We start from the raw sequence: 21,830 nt of genomic DNA on the forward strand, positions 1-21,830 counted from the left end.
CAAATGCGTGTTGTCAGGATGTGAGATGTCCAAATCCGTCAGACTGGACACTAAAAAGACTTTAACCCGTCTGCTCTCCAGTACAAAGTCTGTGTAATATCAGAATGTCCGACTGAGTCCATGTGTGAGTGTTTCCAGTCAGATAATGCATCTGACATGTGCAGTCTCCTGCTGCCTGACACATGGAAACACAGTCCTACTGAGCATCAGTTTAAATTCTTGATGTTTGGGTTCAACTGATTCCAAAAATGACATATTTTTATGGTTATTAAGTATTGCTTGTTAATTTGAATATGAAAGCATGAAAAAGAATGCCTCTAATATACATATATGCATCCATCCATTCTCTTCCACGTATACAATTCAGGGTTGCGGGGAGGGTGAAGTCTATTCCAGCTACAAACCAATTGTTTAAAATTATAACAATGAATAATAAAGTATTTATTAAAAGTTAGTTAGTTATGAGGGGAAATTTAAAAAAAAATAAGACTGAAGATCATTTTTAGTTTTAAATCTGCTCAGGAGTGAAATTGATTTTAGCCTTTTCTGAATGAAATATCGGTCTTTGTCCCAAGGAAGAGGAAGAGCATTTCTTCTCTTCTTTGTCCGGTCTTTCTTTGATCTAAAGGGTCATTAAGAGCTTCCATGTCTGGGCTGTTAAATTGATTACCATGTCAAAGCGGGGCCTTTCGCTGTGTTTGGGAGGTTTAGTTTCTTATCTGGTCAGCATCCATCCTGACACCTTGAAGGTGAAGTAAGAAGGCCCATCTGGCACTTTCGTCTTCGTGAGTCTGGCGTTCTCACGTGTTCAAGATGATTCTGTTGGTTTTATGCTGACTTTTGAGTGAACGAAAAGGTGAAACGTTGAGCGTCAGCCGAGTGCTTTAGAAGATATGGAAATCGCTTCCCATTATGCTGTTATTGTATTTATCAGAATGTCCCTGCCGCTGATGTCCTACAGTGTCAAGTGTATTGCTTGAACTAATATTAGCCCGTGTTGTGAAATAATATCAAATCTCCCCAGTGCCATCAGCACCCGTTATCAGTATGTTTAGCGCTGGCCTTAAACAAATCATTTGTTTGGCTTTCTGTACTAGATGTGAGACGATGATAAGTTGTGCTTCTGCACAGTAGCACATTTATCAAAACTAATGAAATGAATAATCAAACCAGCATGGACATCACTTTTTGTGAACTGATTAAGTTGTTTAAAATGTGAAGAATAAATAAAATCCTTTGCTCTGATTTTTTGGCACTTACAGTTTGTCTCTGTTAAAAATTTTGGACCTTTTTTTGTAGTTTTCGATTTGATTTTATGTTTCATGCACAATGAGGAAAGTTACAAAACAGCACCAACCTTTCCACGATGGAGACATGCTTATGGGTCAACAAGGCTGCTGTGTCAAGAAAATTTTAGGTCATTTGCAGGGACAGATTGATAGTTTGAGCTCCTTAACTCCAGAGAATTACACTTTCTTCAAAGTTAATATAAAGCTACAGCCAGCAGCGAGACTCCTGAAGTCATCATACAGTGACTCCAAGAAGTTGTCCCGCCCAGTCCTTGACTCAATCCAGCACACAACCACATCATGATGGTTTCACACAACCAAGAAATAGCATGTTACTTACAGAGTTTTAGAGGCACTGTTCAAACATTTGTTGCATTTGGACAGAGCTGAGGTTGCTGTACCAGCCTGTATGCTAAGCTAAAGACCTCTCTACTCTTATTTAACAGAACACCTAAGGAAACAAGCTTAATAACACTCAAATCACACAAACATTAACACCTCTATCCATCGTCCTCTGTCCTCCAGTGTCATGGTCCTGGGCCATGTTGGCCCAGTGTTCTTAGTTTTCTTGTATGTTTGTATTTTGTTCCTTGCTTAGGCCATGTTTTCTGAGTTGCCCTGTTGTGTTGTTCCCTAAGTGTTTTCCCTTCATGGCTTTTACCCCCTGTGTGCCCCTCTGTGTATCTGTGAGCCCTCGTCTCTCCTTATGTTTTATTCCATGTTTCCCCAGCCCGTTATGTCTGTGTTTTCCCCGTGCTCTCTCTCCTCCTGTCTGAACCTCTGTGCACTTCCTGTTTACTTTGTGACTCTCACGCCCGTACATGTCATGTTCAGTTCACCCCGCCCTGTCTCGTTATGATTATCAGTGTCACCTGTGTTCCCCGTGTGTTCCCACTTTCCTCGTTTACCCTCTGTGTATTTCTGTCTGCGTCTCCCTCTGTTCAGCGTGACGTCGTCCCTCATGCTGTGTGGATCTCCCTGTGTCTCTCTGTGAGTTCTTAGTTTGTGGTTTCCCAGTTTAGTTTAGTTTGTATATTTGTTCTGCCAGCAAATAAAGCTGAGTTTTGAGTTCATTCCCTCGTGCCTGTGAGTCCTGCATTTTGGGTCCTACTCCTGCCTGCCGCACAGCGATTCCTGACAGTACGACGTCACCAGACATGGACCCAGCAGGCTCCTCCCGGGAAAGCGATTTGGCCCGCATCTTCAGCCTGTGGGAGCGAGTTTCCCACGCCTCGGACATTAAAGCGATGTCCATTGGGATAAACGCCATCGAGGCAATTCTCAAGGGGAATCCCCATCTTCACGAGCTCTCAGGATTTTCGGGCCTACTGTCCAATCTGCAGAAAGCCAAGGAGACAGTACAAGTTCGCGAGCTCGTCATACCGCAACAGCGACCGCCACAATCAGGAAACGTTTCCACGCTGCTGCCACTGGACTCCTCTCCATCCACCCTCCACTCTGACTGTCACTCACCCGCTGCTTTTCTCGCAGCAATGTGGTCGGAGGATGAGGAGCCGGCCGTGATCTCTCCGTCGTTGCCGGTTTCCTCCATCACCGCACCTCCGGCTTCCCGAAGAAAACGGCATTCACGCCGCCGACGCGCCACCCCACAGCCGGACATTCGGCCTTCTAATTCACCCGCTGTGGTGAGTGAGGACTCTGTGTCTTTTCCAGACATTATGACTGTTCATTCAGGGGCTGTGTTTAGTGTGGCGGATGTCAATGCGAGCTGCTTATCGCCTGCGCAGCCCTTCCCAGCTCAGTTAGCTCCCTCGCAGCCCTTCACAGCTCAGTTAGCTCCCTCGCAGCCCTTCACAGCTCAGTTAGCTCCCTCGCAGCCCTTCACAGCTCAGTTAGCTCCCTCGCAGCCACCCTCAGTTCAGTCAGCTCCCTCGCAGCCACCCTCAGTTCAGTCAGCTCCCTCGCAGCCCTTCCCAGCTCAGTCAGCTCCCTCGCAGCCCTTCCCAGCTCAGTCAGCTCCCTCGCAGCCCTTCACAGCTCAGTTAGCTCCCTCGCAGCCACCCTCAGTTCAGTTTCCAGTGTCCCCAGTGCAGTCTCCAGTGTCCCCAGTGCAGTCTCCAGTGTCCCCAGTGCAGCATCCCTTAGCACAGTCATCCACTCAATCACCAGCTCCACTTTCCCCTCAACTATCACTACCACCTCTAGCTCAGTCTCCTGTGCACTCACCTCTGGTTCATTCTCCTGTGAAGTCATCAACTCCACTGCCTACTCCACTCTCACCACCTCCGTTACGACAGACATCAGTTCAGTCCCCTGTGCCAGTGCAGACGCCCTCAGTTCAGTCTCCCGTGCAGTTATCTACTTCACCACCATCAGTAGCTCAGCTCCCACTCTCATCCGCATCTCCAGTAGCTCAGCTCGCACCTGAACCATTGGCCCAGTCCCCGATAGCAATACGGTCTTCTGTTCGGCTTAACATTCAGCCAGGGGTCCCAAACCTCTCTGGCTCTACATCAGCTCCTGCTGGAAGCTCGGATGAGCTCATCCAGGACTCCGCGGCTCCCACGCCGCCATCTACCTCGTCCGCTGGGGGTTCCAGTGAGCCCGGCCAGCACCTCCTCGTCTCCGCTGGAGGGTCCGAGGGGCCCGTTCAGCCTCCTGTCTCCGCTGGAGGGTCCGAGGGGCCCGTTCAGCCTCCTGTCTCCGCTGGAGGGTCCGAGGGGCCCGTTCAGCCTCCTGTCTCCGCTGGAGGGTCCGAGGGGCCCGTTCAGCCTCACGCCGCATCAGCTGGAGGGCCCGAGGAGCCTGTCCAGCCTCACGCCGCATCAGCTGGAGGGCCCGAGGAGCCTGTCCAGCCGCCATCTGCGACCGCCTCGTCGTCGCCTGGTCCGGCTGCATCCGCCTGTGCTTCTGCTACGCCTGGGCCAGCCTCTGCCTGTGCTTCTGCTACGCCTGGGCCGGCCTCTGCCTGTGCTTCTGCTACGCCTGGGCCGGCCTCTGCCTGTGCTTCTGCTACGCCTGGGCCGGCCTCAGCCTCTGCTTCTGCTACGCCTGGTCCGGCCTCAGCCTCTGCTTCTGCTACGCCTGGTCCGGCCTCAGCCTCTGCTTCTGCTCCGCCTGGTCCGGCCTCAGCCTCTGCTTCTGCTCCGCCTGGTCCGGCCTCAGCCTCTGCAGCTCCGCCTGGTCCGGCCTCGTCTGGTCCTGCGCCCACCAGGCCATGGCCAGCACGCCTGGGACTGGAGGGCCGCCGCCGCCTTCCGCGCGGTCGGCCCCCTGAACTGCTCCGTCGTCTCCTTCGGCGCCGCCGCCACCTTCCGCGCGGTCGGCCCCCTGAACTGCTCCGTCTCCTTCGCCGCCGCCTTCCGCGCGGTCGGCCCCCTGAACTGCTCCGTCGTCTCCTTCGCCGCCGCCGTTGCCTTGCGCACGGCCGGCCTCCTGAACTGTTTCCACGTCGCCGCCGTTGCCTTGCGCACGGCCGGCCTCCTGAACTGTTTCCACGTCGCCGCCGTTGCCTTGCGCACGGCCGGCCTCCTGAACTGTTTCCACGTCGCCGCCGTTGCCTTGCGCACGGCCGGCCTCCTGAACTGTTTCCACGTCTCCGCCGTTGCCTTCCGCATGGTCAGCCCCCTGAACTGCTCTGTGTTTGGGTTGTTTCTTGGGCTCCGGTGTTTGCTGTGCTCTTCTTTTGTTTTCTGTTCCGAGCCCTCCGTCCTGGGCCCCCGCCGCCCGCCCTGGGTTGTTTTCTGTTTGGTTTTGGTTTTCTGTGTTTGGGCTGTCTGGAGCCAGCCCTTGAGGGGGGGGGTACTGTCATGGTCCTGGGCCATGTTGGCCCAGTGTTCTTAGTTTTCTTGTATGTTTGTATTTTGTTCCTTGCTTAGGCCATGTTTTCTGAGTTGCCCTGTTGTGTTGTTCCCTAAGTGTTTTCCCTTCATGGCTTTTACCCCCTGTGTGCCCCTCTGTGTATCTGTGAGCCCTCGTCTCTCCTTATGTTTTATTCCATGTTTCCCCAGCCCGTTATGTCTGTGTTTTCCCCGTGCTCTCTCTCCTCCTGTCTGAACCTCTGTGCACTTCCTGTTTACTTTGTGACTCTCACGCCCGTACATGTCATGTTCAGTTCACCCCGCCCTGTCTCGTTATGATTATCAGTGTCACCTGTGTTCCCACTTTCCTCGTTTACCCTCTGTGTATTTCTGTCTGCGTCTCCCTCTGTTCAGCGTGACGTCGTCCCTCATGCTGTGTGGATCTCCCTGTGTCTCTCTGTGAGTTCTTAGTTTGTGGTTTCCCAGTTTAGTTTAGTTTGTATATTTGTTCTGCCAGCAAATAAAGCTGAGTTTTGAGTTCATTCCCTCGTGCCTGTGAGTCCTGCATTTTGGGTCCTACTCCTGCCTGCCGCACAGCGATTCCTGACATCCAGTTGATTGTGTGCGTATCCTCTCAATACTGTTGGTCAGCTTCTTTTTATTTGAGATCAAAGGAGTCTGTTTTCCCCCAGGTTTATATCACTTTGTTGAAAAAGAAGTGAATATGTCATTACATTCGAAATGTGACTATGAGATTTTTTTAGATCCATTTGTCACAATTCAACACTTGCTGTTTATTGCGCTTTGCAAATGTAGCGTGATAGCTGGGTTTGACCTCTTACCACTTATGAGCTGATGGTGCTCCACTTACTGAATAAGTGGCTATGAAGGTCATCTGAGCATACAGGGCACTGCACTACCTGCCCACTTCCACTCAACCGTCCTCTCTACCAAATTGTCATTGATCTGCGTTTAGCTTTTCTGTGACTTAACATCGAATACATGCCAGACACACAGCTGACTGACTGGAACTGTTTATAAGAACGTTCACGTCTTAATTGTGACAACATGCTCGTAGTAGATGCAAAATAGAGTTGAAAGCAGGCAGCACATAATGGATATGTGTGCTTCTGTTTGTTGGGTGAGGTGAGGAAATAAGCAAATACAATATTTCTGCCTGTGATTGACACTCAGTGATTGCTCCTTCCTGTTCATATCTGGTCTTAAATTCCATTTTTATTGTTTGGCACATAAAAACTCATTTCTACTTAAGGATAAGTTTTTTTCTATAAACATAAGGATTTGCAAAAGCGCGTTGGAAGAATTATTGGTGTTTCGTGCTCGCGGTCTCCGAACAATTTCAGTGTCGAGGGACAAAATCCACTGTCCTTGTTCAAAATGCATTATAAGAAATCTTTAGAAGTCTGAATGAGGAAAATTGAGTGTCCTCAAAAAGGGTGCAAAATTCCTCCCTTGTGTTGCTGTCCCTCTGCTGCGGCTCTGCTGCCCATGAAGCCGCAAAGAGAGAATGTACTTTGGAAACTACTTGCTAAATCTATCTAGCTCACACTTGTGAAGGTTAAGATGCACCACAGAATGCATTTTTGCCCAGAACAAAGGCTGTGGATCGTCCCACGTCAGTGACAATGAAATAGCAGCGTGGGAGTTTTTTTTTTCACTGAAAAGTTTTTGGCAATCAATAATTCTTTCATGTACATATTGGTGGGTCAATGTTGTCTCAAGGGAGACTTAAAATGTGAGTCTATCTTTAGATTAAAGATATCCTCGGGGTGGGAATAGCCAGTAATGCCATTATGGTGCGTGTTTTTCATTTTGTGCTGACACATACTGCTGGGCTTAGCATCAATCCCAGTGTGTTCTTTTAAATGTGATTAAAGCGCATGGTCTCACAGTTTTGTTTATTTTGATGTTTTTTTGTTCTTTCGGTTTCTGCACGCAGTGGAAGTCTGTCAGCTTTTGTCTTTTTCAAGATTATTTTTGGGAGATTTATGCCTTTATTTGGAGTCTGTGAAGAGAAACAGAAAATAAAGGGAAGGAGAGGAGGGGAATCCATCCATCTGTTTATCTGTAGTTGGGGGTGGTGGTGGTGGGAGGCTAAGAAGGGTCTATTCCAGGGTGTCCTCCAAGCTGGGCATGCCCAGAAAACCTCCAGAGGAAGGCACCCAGGAGAAGTCCTGATGCTTGAACCATCTCAGCTGGCTATTTTTGACGCAAAGGAGCAGCAACTCTGAACCCCCATGATGTCTGAGCTCCTCACCTTGAGCCCAAGGAAACTATTTTCAGGTGCCTTATTCAGTCATTTACTACCTAGAATTCACTAGTTTTGGCAGCAAACTGAAGTAATTTAGTAATAATAGTAAGAAGACGAAGCAACAGTGGTAGTGTTGAAAACAGTGGACTTGTCGGTGCAAAATGTGCATGAGGGTGGAGGTGGATGAGTGTTTTAAAGCAAAGAAAAACAACATGAAGGAACCATGAAGAGAAGCTCGGAGGTCATGACACAGCAGCCAGGCAGGAGACCTAGTGAAGTGTCAGCAACAGCTTTATAGTCTGGGAACATCTGCCTCAGGTCTTCCCATTTGGTACTGACAATCTCTGCCCTGCCCACCAGGTACCTGAAACACATCCAGCGGAAATCAGAGTTGAGAGAAAAAGGTGGGGGGTTGTCACAGCTGGAACATCGATTGACTGGCAAATGAAAAACTTCACCTTCTGACTTAACTCTTTTTCACCAAAACGATCCAGAACACCCGCGTTACTGCTGCTGTTGCTGCATCGATCCGCCCGTCCATCTGAAGCTTCATTATGCTGCGACTCATGAACAAAATGCCAAGATACTTAAATTCCTTCGCTCGGGGCATCGTCTCATCCTCTACCCAGAGGGAGCAGTCCACCGTTTTCAGGCGGCAGTAGCAGAATGATGCAGCAAATTGTCTGGCTGAAGAAGGAACTCGGTGCTAAGTGTGATTTGCGACCATTTGGTGTCTTTCTAAAAAATAAAAATTACATCACCCCAAGTCTGTCAGTTTCTTGATGTGTTCTCACATAAACTTCCAGACAGCAGATGTGCTTTAGGGTGTTAAATTCTGTTGAGATAATGCCTCGGCTGGTGGCAATAGTACTTTGTACGCTTAACAGTTTAACTAGTTTACACTGAAGCATCCCTATAAGCCTTTACTGTAGGGAAATGACCATAATTTGATCTGCTCTAAGGTTTCTTTAGAAACAGAGCTGTAGATATTTACTAAATACTACACTGGCCCATGAATTAATCATTGAGTTTCCTGTGCTTTTCTGATAAACGCTTTCCTATCAAATCGCTTGCAGCTAAAGTTTTTCAAATTCAGTTAAACGTATAGCAATTGTCCCACAACAGTCATTAAGTGCCTACTTGTCAGCCGGAGTCTGGATTGATGTGACTGGCTGAAGAAATGGCATCCATTCTGGATATTTTTCCCCACCTTGCTTCTTCTGTAAAAATAGCTTATCCCAGATGGTTTCTGACAGCAGTTAAGCACTAACATAAAGTAAATGTAGTGTGAAGACAGTTCTCATCATGCAAGAATAGTAGTGTGTGTGTGTGTGTGTGTGTGTGTGTGTGTGTGTGTGTGTGTGTGTGTGTGTGTGTGTGTGTGTGTGTGTGTGTGTGTGCGTGTGTGTGAGAACTGGAACAAATAGGATGTGTTAAAACTCACAAATTGTCTGCAAGTATCAATCTTCCGCTGACGTAGCTCCTGTTCTGCTTACTACAGATGTATTGCATCCGACAAACAGATTAGTTTTCTACTTCAGAATTTTACAGTTTGATCTCATTGATGTATTCCAGTTAATCGGCTTGTTTTCAATAAATGTTTGCCTGCTTCGCCTTTCAAGTTTAAAAAAACATCCTGAGCCCGAGAGCCGTTAAAATATCCTTAATTCTAACACAGAACTGAATTTTTACAATGGACACAGAGGGTGTTTTACATTAATTTTTCATTCAGACTGAATATATTGCGCATGGTGTAAGTCTCCTTCATCAAGTGAAAACCAGGGCAGTTTTTTTTTCTCAGGGAATAAATTTCAAGTGGTCCAGACATGCCAGAGAGAGTGTGCTCAGTGTAAGTGTCCCCTGGTGATTCTGTCCAGCTCTATGAACAATGCCTGCAGTAGAGTCTTATTGATTGAGTCAGTTCCCCAGTTACAAAATGCCCAATTACTCCGAATCACATGATTGTGTCATTTATCCCTAATGAAAAAAAAAAAATCAGCATTAGAACTATGACTTCTAAAGCTGGCATTCTCCATTATTACTGTCTCATGTCCTAACATCTGTCCTTAGTAAAAACTAGCCAGGGCTATATTTAGCCACCGGTCCAGCTTTATATAGGTCAAGAATCCCATCCACACTTCCATTCCTTCACAACAAGGCTGTAGCACATTTGTTGCTGTTGTAGGATCCTTTTTGTATTTTTCTGACTACTTCTATTAACATTCAGCTTTAAGGTGTCCTCAAGAGCTCTTAAAAATGTCTTCTTTTGGCAAAACACAAATAGTTATTTGCGCATTCTGGTGGGTAATTTAGTTTCTCACTGTTAAAGCAAAACCCCTTGCAAGAGTAAAAGCCATGAGTGTTTTTGCTTCTTTTCTGTGGCTATCAGGTGTTTCCCTCCTTGTGGCATCCCACAGAGAGAAAGCCTGAGAAAAACTGACGCTTTGCTGCTTTGAAGTGTTTTGATGAACTTTCCCCACCCACGGGCTGTTGAATTTAGCGTTATTGTCCTTTTCTTGACTTTGCTCTACAAACCTCTTTCCTTTTTTTTGGTCCACAAGAGAGCGGAAACAGGATTTTTGTTTGGTCAATTTTGCACCTGCGTTCATCCATTTAAACCAAGTTATCTAAACTTGTAGACTTCATGATCTTTGACCATTCGCTTATTTTCAGAGTGATGACAGGTTGAGTAAAAACTATTATGATGCCGCATCTATAGACAAAGACAAAACAATCAGTGTAAATGAGGTAGTGTGTCTCCAGACTGTACACCGGGCTCTGCGTTGCAGTGCAAGCCTATAATAGCAGGGTATAACTGCTCGTTTCACCAAACAAACAAAAAAAAGCAACCATTGCCATCTATCATCAAAGCACCAAAGAAGCAAAAAATAACAGTAGTAATGATAGTATTTCCAATAACAGTAGAAAAATAATGACAGTAATAATATTACTGTGGAAAACATGTAACTCATAATGATACTGAGGTCGCTGCTACATTGCAACGCACCCATAAATCCAGCTAAACCACTGGGCTGGATAGACTTGCTCAAACCAATCAAAGTGGGAAAATTAGTTTTCTTGGTTGCTAAATGTGGTGGTTTGAAAACACAGTTGTGTCACAGATCCTATGTACAGAAACATCAAGTCAGCAACATTGCTCAGGTCGTTGCCTTTTGCTCATTTAACTGAATACACACATCTCTTTTTTTAAAGAGTTTTAATAGGTATGTGAACCATCAGCAGTCATGTTACTGTGTTTCATACTTTGAAGAGCCATGCCAAATGAAGTTTAGTTTGTTTTCACCTGAAGGTAAATAATAATCGAGGTCGGGCTTTTACATGTTCAGTCCAAAGACAAGCATGTCAACTGCAAAACTGGTGTTTCTAAAGAGGCTGTGTGGAGCAAATAGATGATTTCTTTGTGTGTACTCAGCTTCCTGCGACCCTGGATGAATATGCCGTTAAAAAATGTGTACACAACCTTTTGTAAGTTCACAGTGAGGTAAGCCTGATGAAGCAGCTTAACTTTAAAATGTTACAGCCTAACAGAAAAAGGAAAAAAAGTTTTTGGGGGGGCATCATTAGTGGAAAAGATATTGTGTCATTAGTAGATAAAAACTGTACAAGAAGCAAAATTAAGATATGATGCTCAGCCGAAGCCTCCCGTCTTGTACAGATAATTGAAAGTATTATCATTTGCACTGTGCAGTGTATACAGTGTGTACTTAAGACATATAGCTCGTACATTTAGAGCTTATTAGTGCAAACTGGCCATTTGAAACAAATTGCATTGCATGCTCCCACGCTGGGAAATGTATCCGTAAACTACAAGAAAGCCTTTCAAAAGAAAATAACTGTTAAATGTAAGGCACTTCCCTGATAACTAATTATTTCTCAAATTGTGCCAGATTCACAGCAGACATTTTAAGCACATTATTTTTGTCACTTGAACAAAGCCATCTGATTAAGTGTTGTCATAAAAGAGATCCTGGGCCAATTAGATTAAAAAAAGAAAAAGAAAAAGATGGGCTCACAGGCAAAGAACAATCTGCAGATTTGTTTCCATGCCAGCTCCAACAGACGGAAAGTGACGAGGAGGGAGAAGAGGAGGGAATGTGGGAGTGGAGGGGGAAGGGTCTTTTTTTTTCTCCAAACAATGTCTTCTTTTTCAACAACAGCGCTCATCAAAACCTTCTAAGTTAATCGGAGGTCACTTCATGCTCGTGCTAAATGGCTTTAGTTAAAATAAAGGGGTGCCTCTGAAGACCAGGCATCCTGTCAGAAGTCTCTAACCTCTTCCGTGCTTGTTTTTTAATGGAACAGAGAATTGGCTCTGCAGTGATTGAGCTAAATCGAATCATCCCAGCCCTTTTAAATAGGCTGCAGAAGAGTCCTTTTCCTCACAGACAGCAGTAATATAAAAGAAAATTGTATTTGAGTAGGTGCTGAGTTTATGTTTGGCTGCAAATCAAAACAAACAAAAAAAATCCTAATATATCTCTCAAAGGCATACTGTAAGTTAATTACGTTAAAGCAATTCTAACTGAGTCTCTTGTCCACCTAAATGGGGAGTTTCATTAGTGGATTGCGGCGCAGTAATCTAAAGAGTAGGGGACCACTGTAACCCCTAAGGTTTGCCTTGGGAGGACTATCACAGAACACGATGTGTGTTAATCTCCATTTCCTCGATTATGTGTGGGCCGCTCTCAGCACATAATGTTTGTTCAAAGTCAGGGTGACTTTCTTTTCCCGTGCTTGGGTCCTCTGTTGCGCAGGAACGGGAGGGGGCACGCTAAAAAATGGGGAAGAAACAAGAAGATGAGCAGAGGAGTAAACACTGAGACAGGTGTCTGGCAAGGGACAATGATTGGATTTATAAACCGGCCAATGTTATTTTCTCTGCTTGGAGACTACTGTAAGACATTAAGTGCTAACTGAAGCTCCCAGGGTCCCACTCCACAGACACTTTCCCTTCACTCTCCAACCTCTCGATCCCCGTCCTCTTCTCCAGTTTTCACTCACATTGCTTCCCGCATCTCCTTTCTTACCTTTTTCTCACGGGTGCCTTTAGATTTTCTTCTTTTGTGTCTGCCCAAGATTGATTGGCCTCGAAAGCATCCTTTTTGCTTCCATCACCATCCTTGCATTTTCTTCTCCTCGGGCAGGGGTGTGTCATCCATCCTCCTGTCTCCCCAGACCAGTGGCTGATGCACAACATCCAATATTTTCTCCAGCTGGAGTGGAACTGAGCACATTAGGGATGGGTCTGTTAAGGTGATCAGACTCGCTCCCGCTATACCCGGGAACCATTTTTCTTCATTTGAGAGCGTCTGTCTTCCTGCCAATACTATAGATTTTCTATCAGCTCCTTAATCATGGCCCCATGATTGGGAAAGTGATTAGTCAGGTCTCTCCGATATGAAAACTCTAGTATCAATTTTCATATCTGTCGGGGCACATAGCCTGGTTTAATAAACCACTATTTGAACAGTTAGATGAAACGTTCTTTCCTTCACCCCCATCAGCTTCCTGCTGAAGCGCGCTGGGATTTTATTCTGCATGCAAAACTCCTGGGCAAAATCTGTCAGGAAAAGGAATCGCCGCAGTGCAAGCGTCCATGTCCTGATTCCACTTTTTACTCAAAGCTTTATAATTTCACAACCTGTGCAAGGCTGGAAATAAGCTTATTAGGTTTGCCGAGTCAGGGGGGGCTGACATGAAGATGAATATTTCTGAGGCCCGTAGAGGGGCAGTAGCTAGAGGAAAATATCATTTAACAGATGAGACTTTTATTTAACAGCTTGAATGAAGAGGCCAAAAGTGAATGTATCTTTTTCTCTCTCTCTCTCTTCATGTCTTGCTTTAGGTCATCTGATGGTGTGTGCACAGCAGGAACAGTGGTGGTGAGTCATCTGAAGATGGGGGAGATGGAGGAGGTTGATGTGGACCAGATCACCACAGACATACCGTCACAGAAGGTAAGGTTAGCGGGCTGACTAGACGAAGCAGGAGCGGGAGTCTCCATGTGCCAGACGCCTCGTGCTAATACTAGGATTAGACAGGCACTGCACAAGTCCTCCAATGAGATTAAATAAACTTCAGTAAAACCTAATAGGGATTTACAGGATGTGAGTACGTTTAATGTCTGAATGCCTATATGTTGATACCGAAAGGGTTTTAAAAGAATGATATTGACACACATACACTCACAAATCTATTTGTGTCAAACCGTTATGCATTCTTCTCTACTCTTAACTGGGCTCTGAGATCACACAACGTCATCATCAGGAAGTTAAAAGAGGAAGGAGGAGTATTCTCCTTCAGAGTCTGAGTTTTTGAGGCGCCACCAGACCGAAAGTAGAGTTGTGCATATGCACTCCTGATTTGATTTCTGCATTTCTCTGCACATTCCTAAGAGGCCGTGATTTGTCAGGTGAATTCATGCTGTAGATCTCAGGGAAATCAGTTAAAAAAAAAACAAAAAAACAAAAAAACAAAGCTCTTGGGATATTTCTCATCCGTAAATAGGAACAGCTTTGTAGAGCAGCACAGAGGCCTGCTGTTGATTTCCTGTTTGTGTGGATAATTGTGTGTTTTTTGTACGTTGTGTTTGTGTATGCGTGTGATTCATGTCTTATATAATTGACCGAGGGCCTCTACATGGCTGACTGGCTTTCTGTTCTGCCCACCCCTGTTAATGGTGCAGGGAGGTTCCCTGCTAGGCTCCAGCATGTCACTGAAAATCTGCCCATGTCGCCTTGATGAATGTGTTGCCCTATGCGTGTGCGTGTGTGTGCGCATTTGTCTTGTCACAGCATATTTCCTTGTGTGTATCGTTGCTGTTGTTGAAGATGAAGGAAGGAAAGAAGGAAGGGCTATGACAAATCCAGGGGAAGGCTCACTTTAGACTCAGGACTCTCTTGTAGGGAAGTTCTCTTATTCCCTCCTTGTTCAAGGTACCTTAGTCATGTTCATGTGCTGCTGCCTAATTTACATATTTGCACATGCTTGTAAGTCTGTGTTTGATCAGTCCGTGTCATCGCTTAGGTGGTTGCTGCTCATGAATATCCCACTGACCCTGCAAAAATAATCAGCTGAAGCAAGAAAGATACTCCAGTCACCTTTGATCTGATCTCTTTACATATTTTAGCCTTCAAAGAGCCATCTAACAGATGCTGCCTACCGTTACAATGGGACTCCTTTCGCAGCTGAGGCCCTTAGCTCATTGTTAATACTTATCATTAGACGAGAAACTTGCCCAGTAAAATCTGCCCATTCTGTCCAATGGACACAGTTTGCTCTGGAGTTAGTGTGTGTGACTCTGTGTGGCTGCTGTTGGTTGATGTCTGTTTTATTCAGGATCAGTTTCTGAGCTAGGAGAGGTGATGGATCGTCCCTAGCAGTCATTAAAGTCCTTTTCTGGGGACAGATTTGGCTGTCTGGCTGTGTTAGATGGTTCATCAGACAGGCCAGAGCTGGGATACAGCGAGCATGAAAGATTGCTAGTTGTCAGTGGTTCACGTTGCTTTGATGAAGAAACCCAGGCATAATTCAAAAAAAACATCATTTTAACTGGTGTGCATGTGTGTTTTTATGAAAAGCAGAGTGTAAAGTTAAGAGTACAGCTTCACCTCCTTTCTGTGTGAATTTGACTATTTTATACATTTTAAGGGTCTGCTACATTAAAGCCCCAGGGTTTGTATCAGTTTCTTTCAACCTTTTCAGGACCAAAACCTCAAAAATAAAAAATGTAAGAAATAAGTTAATGATGTGCCACTACACTGTAGGCTTTGGTACTCAGAACGTCTGGTTTAATAACTGTTGGCCACAGTAGTCCAGTGCAGAAGCTCTAACCCTAACTCAGTGTTATTTCACCCAACACAAAAGTCAGAGTTGCAGCTAATGTATCGTCTTTGTTTTATATTAGCTAAAACATAACTTTTGTCTAGCACTAAAATCATGCAATCCTGTAATTACCTTACAGGGTCAATGACAGTCAATTTTTTATTTTTTAATCAATTAATATACTGGGGGAGGTGGGGGTCCATGTCCATGTCTCATTCCCTTTCACCTTCATTACCTCACCATTACAACACCGCTGCTTCAGTGTGCAAACTACCACCAATTAAATAAATGAGAAATGAAAAGGATTCAGACCATCACATTTTACAGGAAACACAAAAAGTCCTAGAAATTAGGGCTGGGCGATATGGCCTAAAATCCATATCGCGATATAATTTGAAGCACGTGTGGTAATGATATATATCGCGATATATTGTGTTCTTCTGTCTAACGTATTTTCCACACTATAAGGCACACTTAAAATCCTTTAATTTTCTCAAAAATCGAGTGTGCCTTATGTATGAATTCTGGTTGTGCTTACTGACCTCGAACCGATTTTGGTGTGCAGAAATCTGTTAAAAAATGTTTTGATGGATTGTCAGAGCATTACGGGTGCCGTAGTAAGGAGCTTCGCGGAGTAATCTGGGTCCAAAGCTCCGTCTCTTCAGGTCCCAAAGTCAAACGAACACTGAGAGTTAAAAACGGTTTAAATTCTTTCATCTTTAATAAAATCATCAGCGTTGCTGCTTTATCGGGTGTAACAATTAAGTTTTACATCCATGCATCCATGAAAACAGAATTTATTAAATTTAACGGAGTTAGAAGTTAACAGGAAGTTAGCTCGCTAGTTTCCACCTAAACATGACATACCATGTTCTGACTGAGAGATTTTTGAAACTAACTAAAACGTACAGCTCTGCCACCACTTCCGACATAAATGAAGACAGAAAACTAAACAGCAGTGGCGTTTGCAGGGTTACTGAAGTTGGACTACCTGGTATATAATGTTCTGCTACGGGATTGCTAGCGACACAGCTATGTTAGCATAACATTAGCACAGTGAAGCTGGAGGATGAACGCCAAGTTTTTTTCCACTTGATAAAAGTTAACGTGAAGGATTCTGGTGGTTAGGGACAAATGCAATCGTATAGCGGGATGCTATAGACGGGCCAGACTTCAGTCAGGAGAACAACTGAGATTATTCATCCACAATAGGAGGTTAGTTATTAATATACTGCAACAACATGGGAACAGTACAGCTGCGAGAGAATTCAACATTAATGAATCAATGGTACTGAAGTGGAGGAAGCGCAGTTTTTGGCTTTCCCCATATTTCAAAAGTGCTTCATCTCTTTGCTATGACTGTCGCCCGGCATAATTTGCAGATGATAATGGTTGTAGCCACTGCGATGCTTTCGACCGCGATGCGATCGCGATAGAGCGGTATAGTCAAAATCTCTATCGGTGGCCAAATTTATATCGTTTCTATCATATATCGTTTATATCGCCCACCCCTACTAGAAATGTACCTGTTTAGTGTCAGATTTTTCCCTACAAGAGATTTGTAGCTTCTTAGTTCACCTTGTCGAATTGCTGTTATGCATCGGACCTGCGGTTTGCGACATCCTGCAGTTCAAAACAGTTAGAAATAGTACATTCACAGTTTGTTGCCTCTTCAACTGATGGAAGAGCAGCTGTAATGGTCCAACAGAAAGTCATTAAACCGAAAGTCATTTAACTCCAAATGTCTGCTGTTGGTCTCTGTAAATGGAACAGGATGTCTTCCTGTACAGAGATTTGGGTAAAAGAGGGTGACAGACTAAAGATGAGGACCTAGAGGAAAGGAATTTACTTTAGTGGAATATTTATTAATTCTTTCTTTAGACTGACAGCGGTTTGTGCTTCTGCATTTTGACATTTTCGTCAAATTAAATATTGGAGTTAAATCGGTGCTAAGTTGCCGAGTGTCTGAAGAGGAAATGGTGAGTGTGGGGATATTGCACATATGAATTTAATAATAACTACATTACAATTTTATCTTTTCTCTAAAGGTAACGAGTACGTAATCCGTTCCATTTGTTTGTCTGTTTGTTAGCAGTCTAGCGTCCACAGTTTTCAAGAGATCAGTTTTAAATTTTGTGTGATGGTAGATACCAATTACAGCTTGAACAGGTGTAACTTTGGTGAGAGTCAGGTCAAGGTCAACATCACCCAGTGTGAAAATCTGTAAAAACTTGATATTACCCAAAGTGTTTTATGGATCGTCTTCAAACTTCACTACAATATACCAGCCCCTGGGGGACTTGAGTACCTAGATTGGCTAAGCATTTGACCTTGACCTTCACTGTTATTGTGCAAGGTCAAAATTGGCCTTCTTACCTTGCAGTAGCAGCACTGCAGTCTCTGGGTGTTACTGAGGCTTAACTGTTAATTGTCTAAATCTGAAAAGGTGTAGATAAAGGCCTCAGGTTGGCTTGGGGGAGATCCTACTTACCATAATGCTTTCTGGGCTGTCATTTTCAACCAGTGAAATAAAACCAGTGTTTCTACTAATTCTGATGTCAGTCTCCACTTCATGTTGCAGCTTCTGAGCCAGGTTGTAACAGTGGGAACACCCACTTTTTCACAAATCACACAAATTTTTAATAATTGTGTGTAACTTAGGCTACATCCACACGTACACGGGTATTTTTGAAAACGGAGATTTTCCGTTTTAGTTTTAAAAACTTATCCCGTCCACATGTAAACGCAAAAATGAAGGAAAATGCTGCTAGGAACATGCCAAAGCAACAGGTGGCGATATATTCCTAACCGTGTAGAAATGTTGGCCAATCAGAAGTCTAGAAGCCTCGGTGGGAAATAGTAAACATAGATGGGGCATAGAAGCAGAACCAAGTTGTATGTGTGGAGGGACAGTAACTGTGTGTATATATGTAAGCATTTAAACACTGCAGAGAGTACAATTAACAGTAATAGTATTGTAGAAATGCATTTCACCGAAACAATAATGTGGCGCACAGTGTGACGACAAAAAAGGCGCACACCTTTGACGCTGCGTGCAAAAAATGAGTTTTAGTAAATACGCCGTTTACATGTGGACGAAAGGGGAAAACACATAGAAGAATCTCAGTTTTCAAAAATACCCGGGTACTTAGATAAGTTATCAAGATTTTGTTTTTAAAAGGAAAAAAACAGAAAATATTTAACACTCAGCCAGAAACAGAGTCGCCCTCTGTTGGCCTTTAAAGACAGCTGCAGGTTTATGGCACTTCCACATGCTTTATATTTTCAGATTGTCCATATTTTTCCCTCTCACACCCAGCTCGTCACATCTATCCCTTCGCTGACCCTGGTTCTGTCCAATGTTTCTTCCTGCTAAAAGGGTTTTTTACTCCCACGGTCACCAAGTGGTTGTTCATAGGAGGGTCATCTGATTGTTGGGGTTTCCTTTCTATCAGTGTAGATCTTTACTTCACAATATGAAGCACCTTGAGATGATTATTGTTGTGATTTGGCACTATATGAATACAACTGAAATGAAAATTAAATTGAATTGAATTTCTTCCAAAGTCTTTTGCTTGCTTGAGAAATTTCATTTTGGAAAATTGCACCTAAACTAATTCAGAACATTAGAGTATACTGCAAGTTTTATGAGAGTGGATTTTTTGTCTCTTGTTGGTTACTGTTGTAATGATTAAGCAATGAAATAACCACATTAAAAGATATTGGATCTTTTGCCTAGTAGGACACAGTAATTGAGAGATTAAAGCTGTGTGGTCTCCCATCTCTCCTAAGTAAAACCAGGTAATTTACTGTATGTCAGTTGATAGTTTGAAATTTTGAAAGTTTGAAATTTACCAGCTGAAGAAACCGTATATATTTATAGATGTATATGTATAGATAGAAAGATAGATATGGGTTTTTTAATGTAATTATGCTTATGTGAGCAGCTTTATGGTTCTCTAGCAGAACACGGATCAAACTACCGGAATTTTACCTGCTGGCTACAGCTTTGGCGCTAAAGTACCTCTCAGTGTGTCAAAGCTAAATTAGGATTTTCAAACTCGAGCTGCCACCAAATTAGAGTATATGTCACATCAAGTCTCAGTGTCAGGCTGCACTTAAATGTGGTTGCCGTCACAGGCGACAGTTTGTGATCAAAGCCTGAAAGCACATCAGAGAAATGCTTTACTGTTCATGCTCATGTTTGCCAGTTTTCATCTTGTCTTTTCTTCTGTTCTTTCCAGTGTCCACTGGTATGTGAGTCTGCGCACCATTCTTGCACCGACAGAGAAAATAACCCATTGACCGGGCCAGGTATGAGTCACACCCTGAGCACCTGTAATTTCACCACTTATTGCTGGATAATGTTGCAATAAAAATGCCTCTAATTTCCCCTTCTTGAAAGAACTCTATAATGGCCTTGAAGGAAAGGCTGAAAGACTCTATTATAATGCATTTAATACATTAACATCATGTAACGTCTTCATCTAAAAGTCTGTTAATGCTCTGCATCTGTTTAACCTTGAGTAACTTCTCTATGAATAACATTTGAAGTCTATGCTGTGTCCTTTTTCTTGATTAAAGAATTTTATCTTCCCTGCTTACATTTACTATGCGCCAAAGTGTTTTTAGACAGACAGAGACTAGTGAGAGGTGTCTGACAATGTTAGCCTGCTCAGTTCTTTGTAGACTAACTAAAGATGATCAGAAGATGTCATATGAGCTGCGTGAGACTAATTTAGTGGTAACACAGAAAGTCAGCTCACTCACCGGTTAGAAAAGAGAGCATTGCAGAGAGAAAATGAAAGACATGTAGACGGAAAAGCGTGTGACTTGAAAAGGTCACAACTCCTGCTGTGTTAAAACTTCACAGCCCCTTTTTCAAAGGAAACTTGGGAGACACACATCCATTTGTTCCACACATCCATTTTCTCCTGTACCTGGATCCCCTTAGCCTCCCCGAGCTCCCCAGCAGTCGCACGCCTGTTGTCATGGTGTCATTGCTGCTTACTGTTTCTACTGTGATTAACTAGTGAACTGCAGCCATGTTTGCAGGTGCACATCTGCAGCCTGTCAAAACAATACCCTCCCCACAGATACAGCCAGATTGAGTAACGCAATTTAGTCTTCCACTTTTATTACCTTTCAAAATGAGCATGCAGAGAACGGGGAGATAGCAGAGCCCACGCGCAGCAATTCTCGGCAAGTCATTTTCTTAAGAGGTGTCAGGAAGGGAAACGGAGGCGTCTGATTGGTGGACAGATTAGTGTGGCGGCAGGGGGGAGTCCGGGGGTTAATCCGCTTCGCTGATGGGGGTGGAAGTCAGCAAACTGTTGCTCCGACGATTAAGGCTGTGCCCTCACCCCTTTCTCTCCATGTATCTCCTCATTTATTTTTGTCAACCCATTAAAGTTTTTCGAATCCCCGTGCCAACGATTTTTGATTTTCACATTTCATTTAGATGCAATTATGAACCCTCTCAAGAGTTGTTCAGGCTAGTCATAATTAAATTGTCATTAATTTCAACATCTTAAGGGCCGTAGAAAAATAATATTAAGCCCGTCTGCAGTCTGTCTGACTTATCGTTATTGTCCTTAAGAGAATCTCTTGCTGTCTGTGTGGAGTTTTTATAGTGTAGTAGCCTGTCTACTGCTATGCAAGTCAGTAAAAAGTCACAAGATTAACACTAATAGAAATGCCTTTCGTGCAGAGCTTTGGAAAATCTTTTGCTGCATTTCTTGCTGTGCTTGCTGTGGTTACTGTATGGTAGTTTTCTCTATTTGATTTCAGTATATTCTTTGCTATTCTCATCATCTAGATATCACATAAAAAGCATCCAGCACATGGACCATATGTAAACCCCACAAAGACAACCCCCAACAAGAATGGGACTTCTGTTCTGTACCCTGATCATTTGTTTCTCTTTATTATCATGTTTAAATTCCTGAGTGGTAGTACACTTTGTTGGAGAGTGGATGTCAACCATGGATTTGTTAAGAATAATTAAAAGCTATGGAGTTGTATATGCATTTGTAATATCTATATAAAGTACCAAAACAGTGTGGGGGGATGGTATCAGATGGTAAGGAAGAATGTTTGTTCATGGTTTTATAACACCAAAGGAAGTCTACAACACAAACCGATTATCCAAACTCAGTTATTCTTGGATTTGGTCCCGAAATGATGACGTTAACCAAACAATCAAATCCAGTCAGACTAGCATGAAATACTGTTGGCTGGTGGCGAAGATGGGAATTGTTGGAATAGTTTTTAACATTTTTTATTACAGTTGTTTTGTTTTGATTTGTAAAGGTTACCCAGTTTTTACTAAGAAACTATCTTTTATTAAACCACATATAAAGCTGCTGCTTAAGTCAGTCAAGTAGCACATTGCATCACATTGCATCCTAAATGAAAACTCTTACCACATAAGGACTCCCACTGTCGTGTGCCTTCTGGAACCCATCTGAAGGGCATCGCTGAACTTTAACACTCGAGGACAAATGACGTAGCAGTGTGAGGATTAATGGCTCAGACACTAGGTTTCAAAATGAGGACTCAGACAGACGACCTTGAAAAAAACAAAAAAACAACAGTTTACTTCCATCAGTGTTATAGTGCTGTATAAGGGCTTCTTATGGGGACTGTTTTCTGCACTGCCAG

The 21,830-nt window shown here is 43.8% G+C and overlaps 1 protein-coding gene and 1 long non-coding RNA gene across 8 annotated transcripts in view; one reads left to right on the plus strand and one right to left on the minus strand.

Annotated features, from left to right (window-relative positions):
* inpp4b (inositol polyphosphate-4-phosphatase type II B) overlaps positions 1-21,830 on the plus strand; it is a 189,994-nt gene that overhangs the window by 91,785 nt on the left and 76,379 nt on the right. For all 7 annotated transcript variants that reach the window (XM_076884829.1, XM_076884830.1, XM_076884831.1 and 4 more), the window contains 2 exons: positions 13,189-13,300; positions 19,412-19,481. In XM_076884829.1, the coding sequence (XP_076740944.1) occupies positions 13,189-13,300; positions 19,412-19,481 (182 nt within the window). The remainder of the gene's footprint in view (positions 1-13,188; positions 13,301-19,411; positions 19,482-21,830) is intronic.
* The window catches only part of LOC143418990 (uncharacterized), a 39,209-nt gene that overhangs the window by 9,078 nt on the left and 8,301 nt on the right, over positions 1-21,830 (minus strand). The window contains exon 3 of the long non-coding RNA XR_013098940.1: positions 21,593-21,738. This is a non-coding gene — a long non-coding RNA (uncharacterized LOC143418990). The remainder of the gene's footprint in view (positions 1-21,592; positions 21,739-21,830) is intronic.

Source organism: Maylandia zebra, linkage group LG6 (genome assembly GCF_041146795.1).
Source record: "Maylandia zebra isolate NMK-2024a linkage group LG6, Mzebra_GT3a, whole genome shotgun sequence".
In the NCBI taxonomy this organism is placed as follows: domain Eukaryota; kingdom Metazoa; phylum Chordata; class Actinopteri; order Cichliformes; family Cichlidae; genus Maylandia; species Maylandia zebra.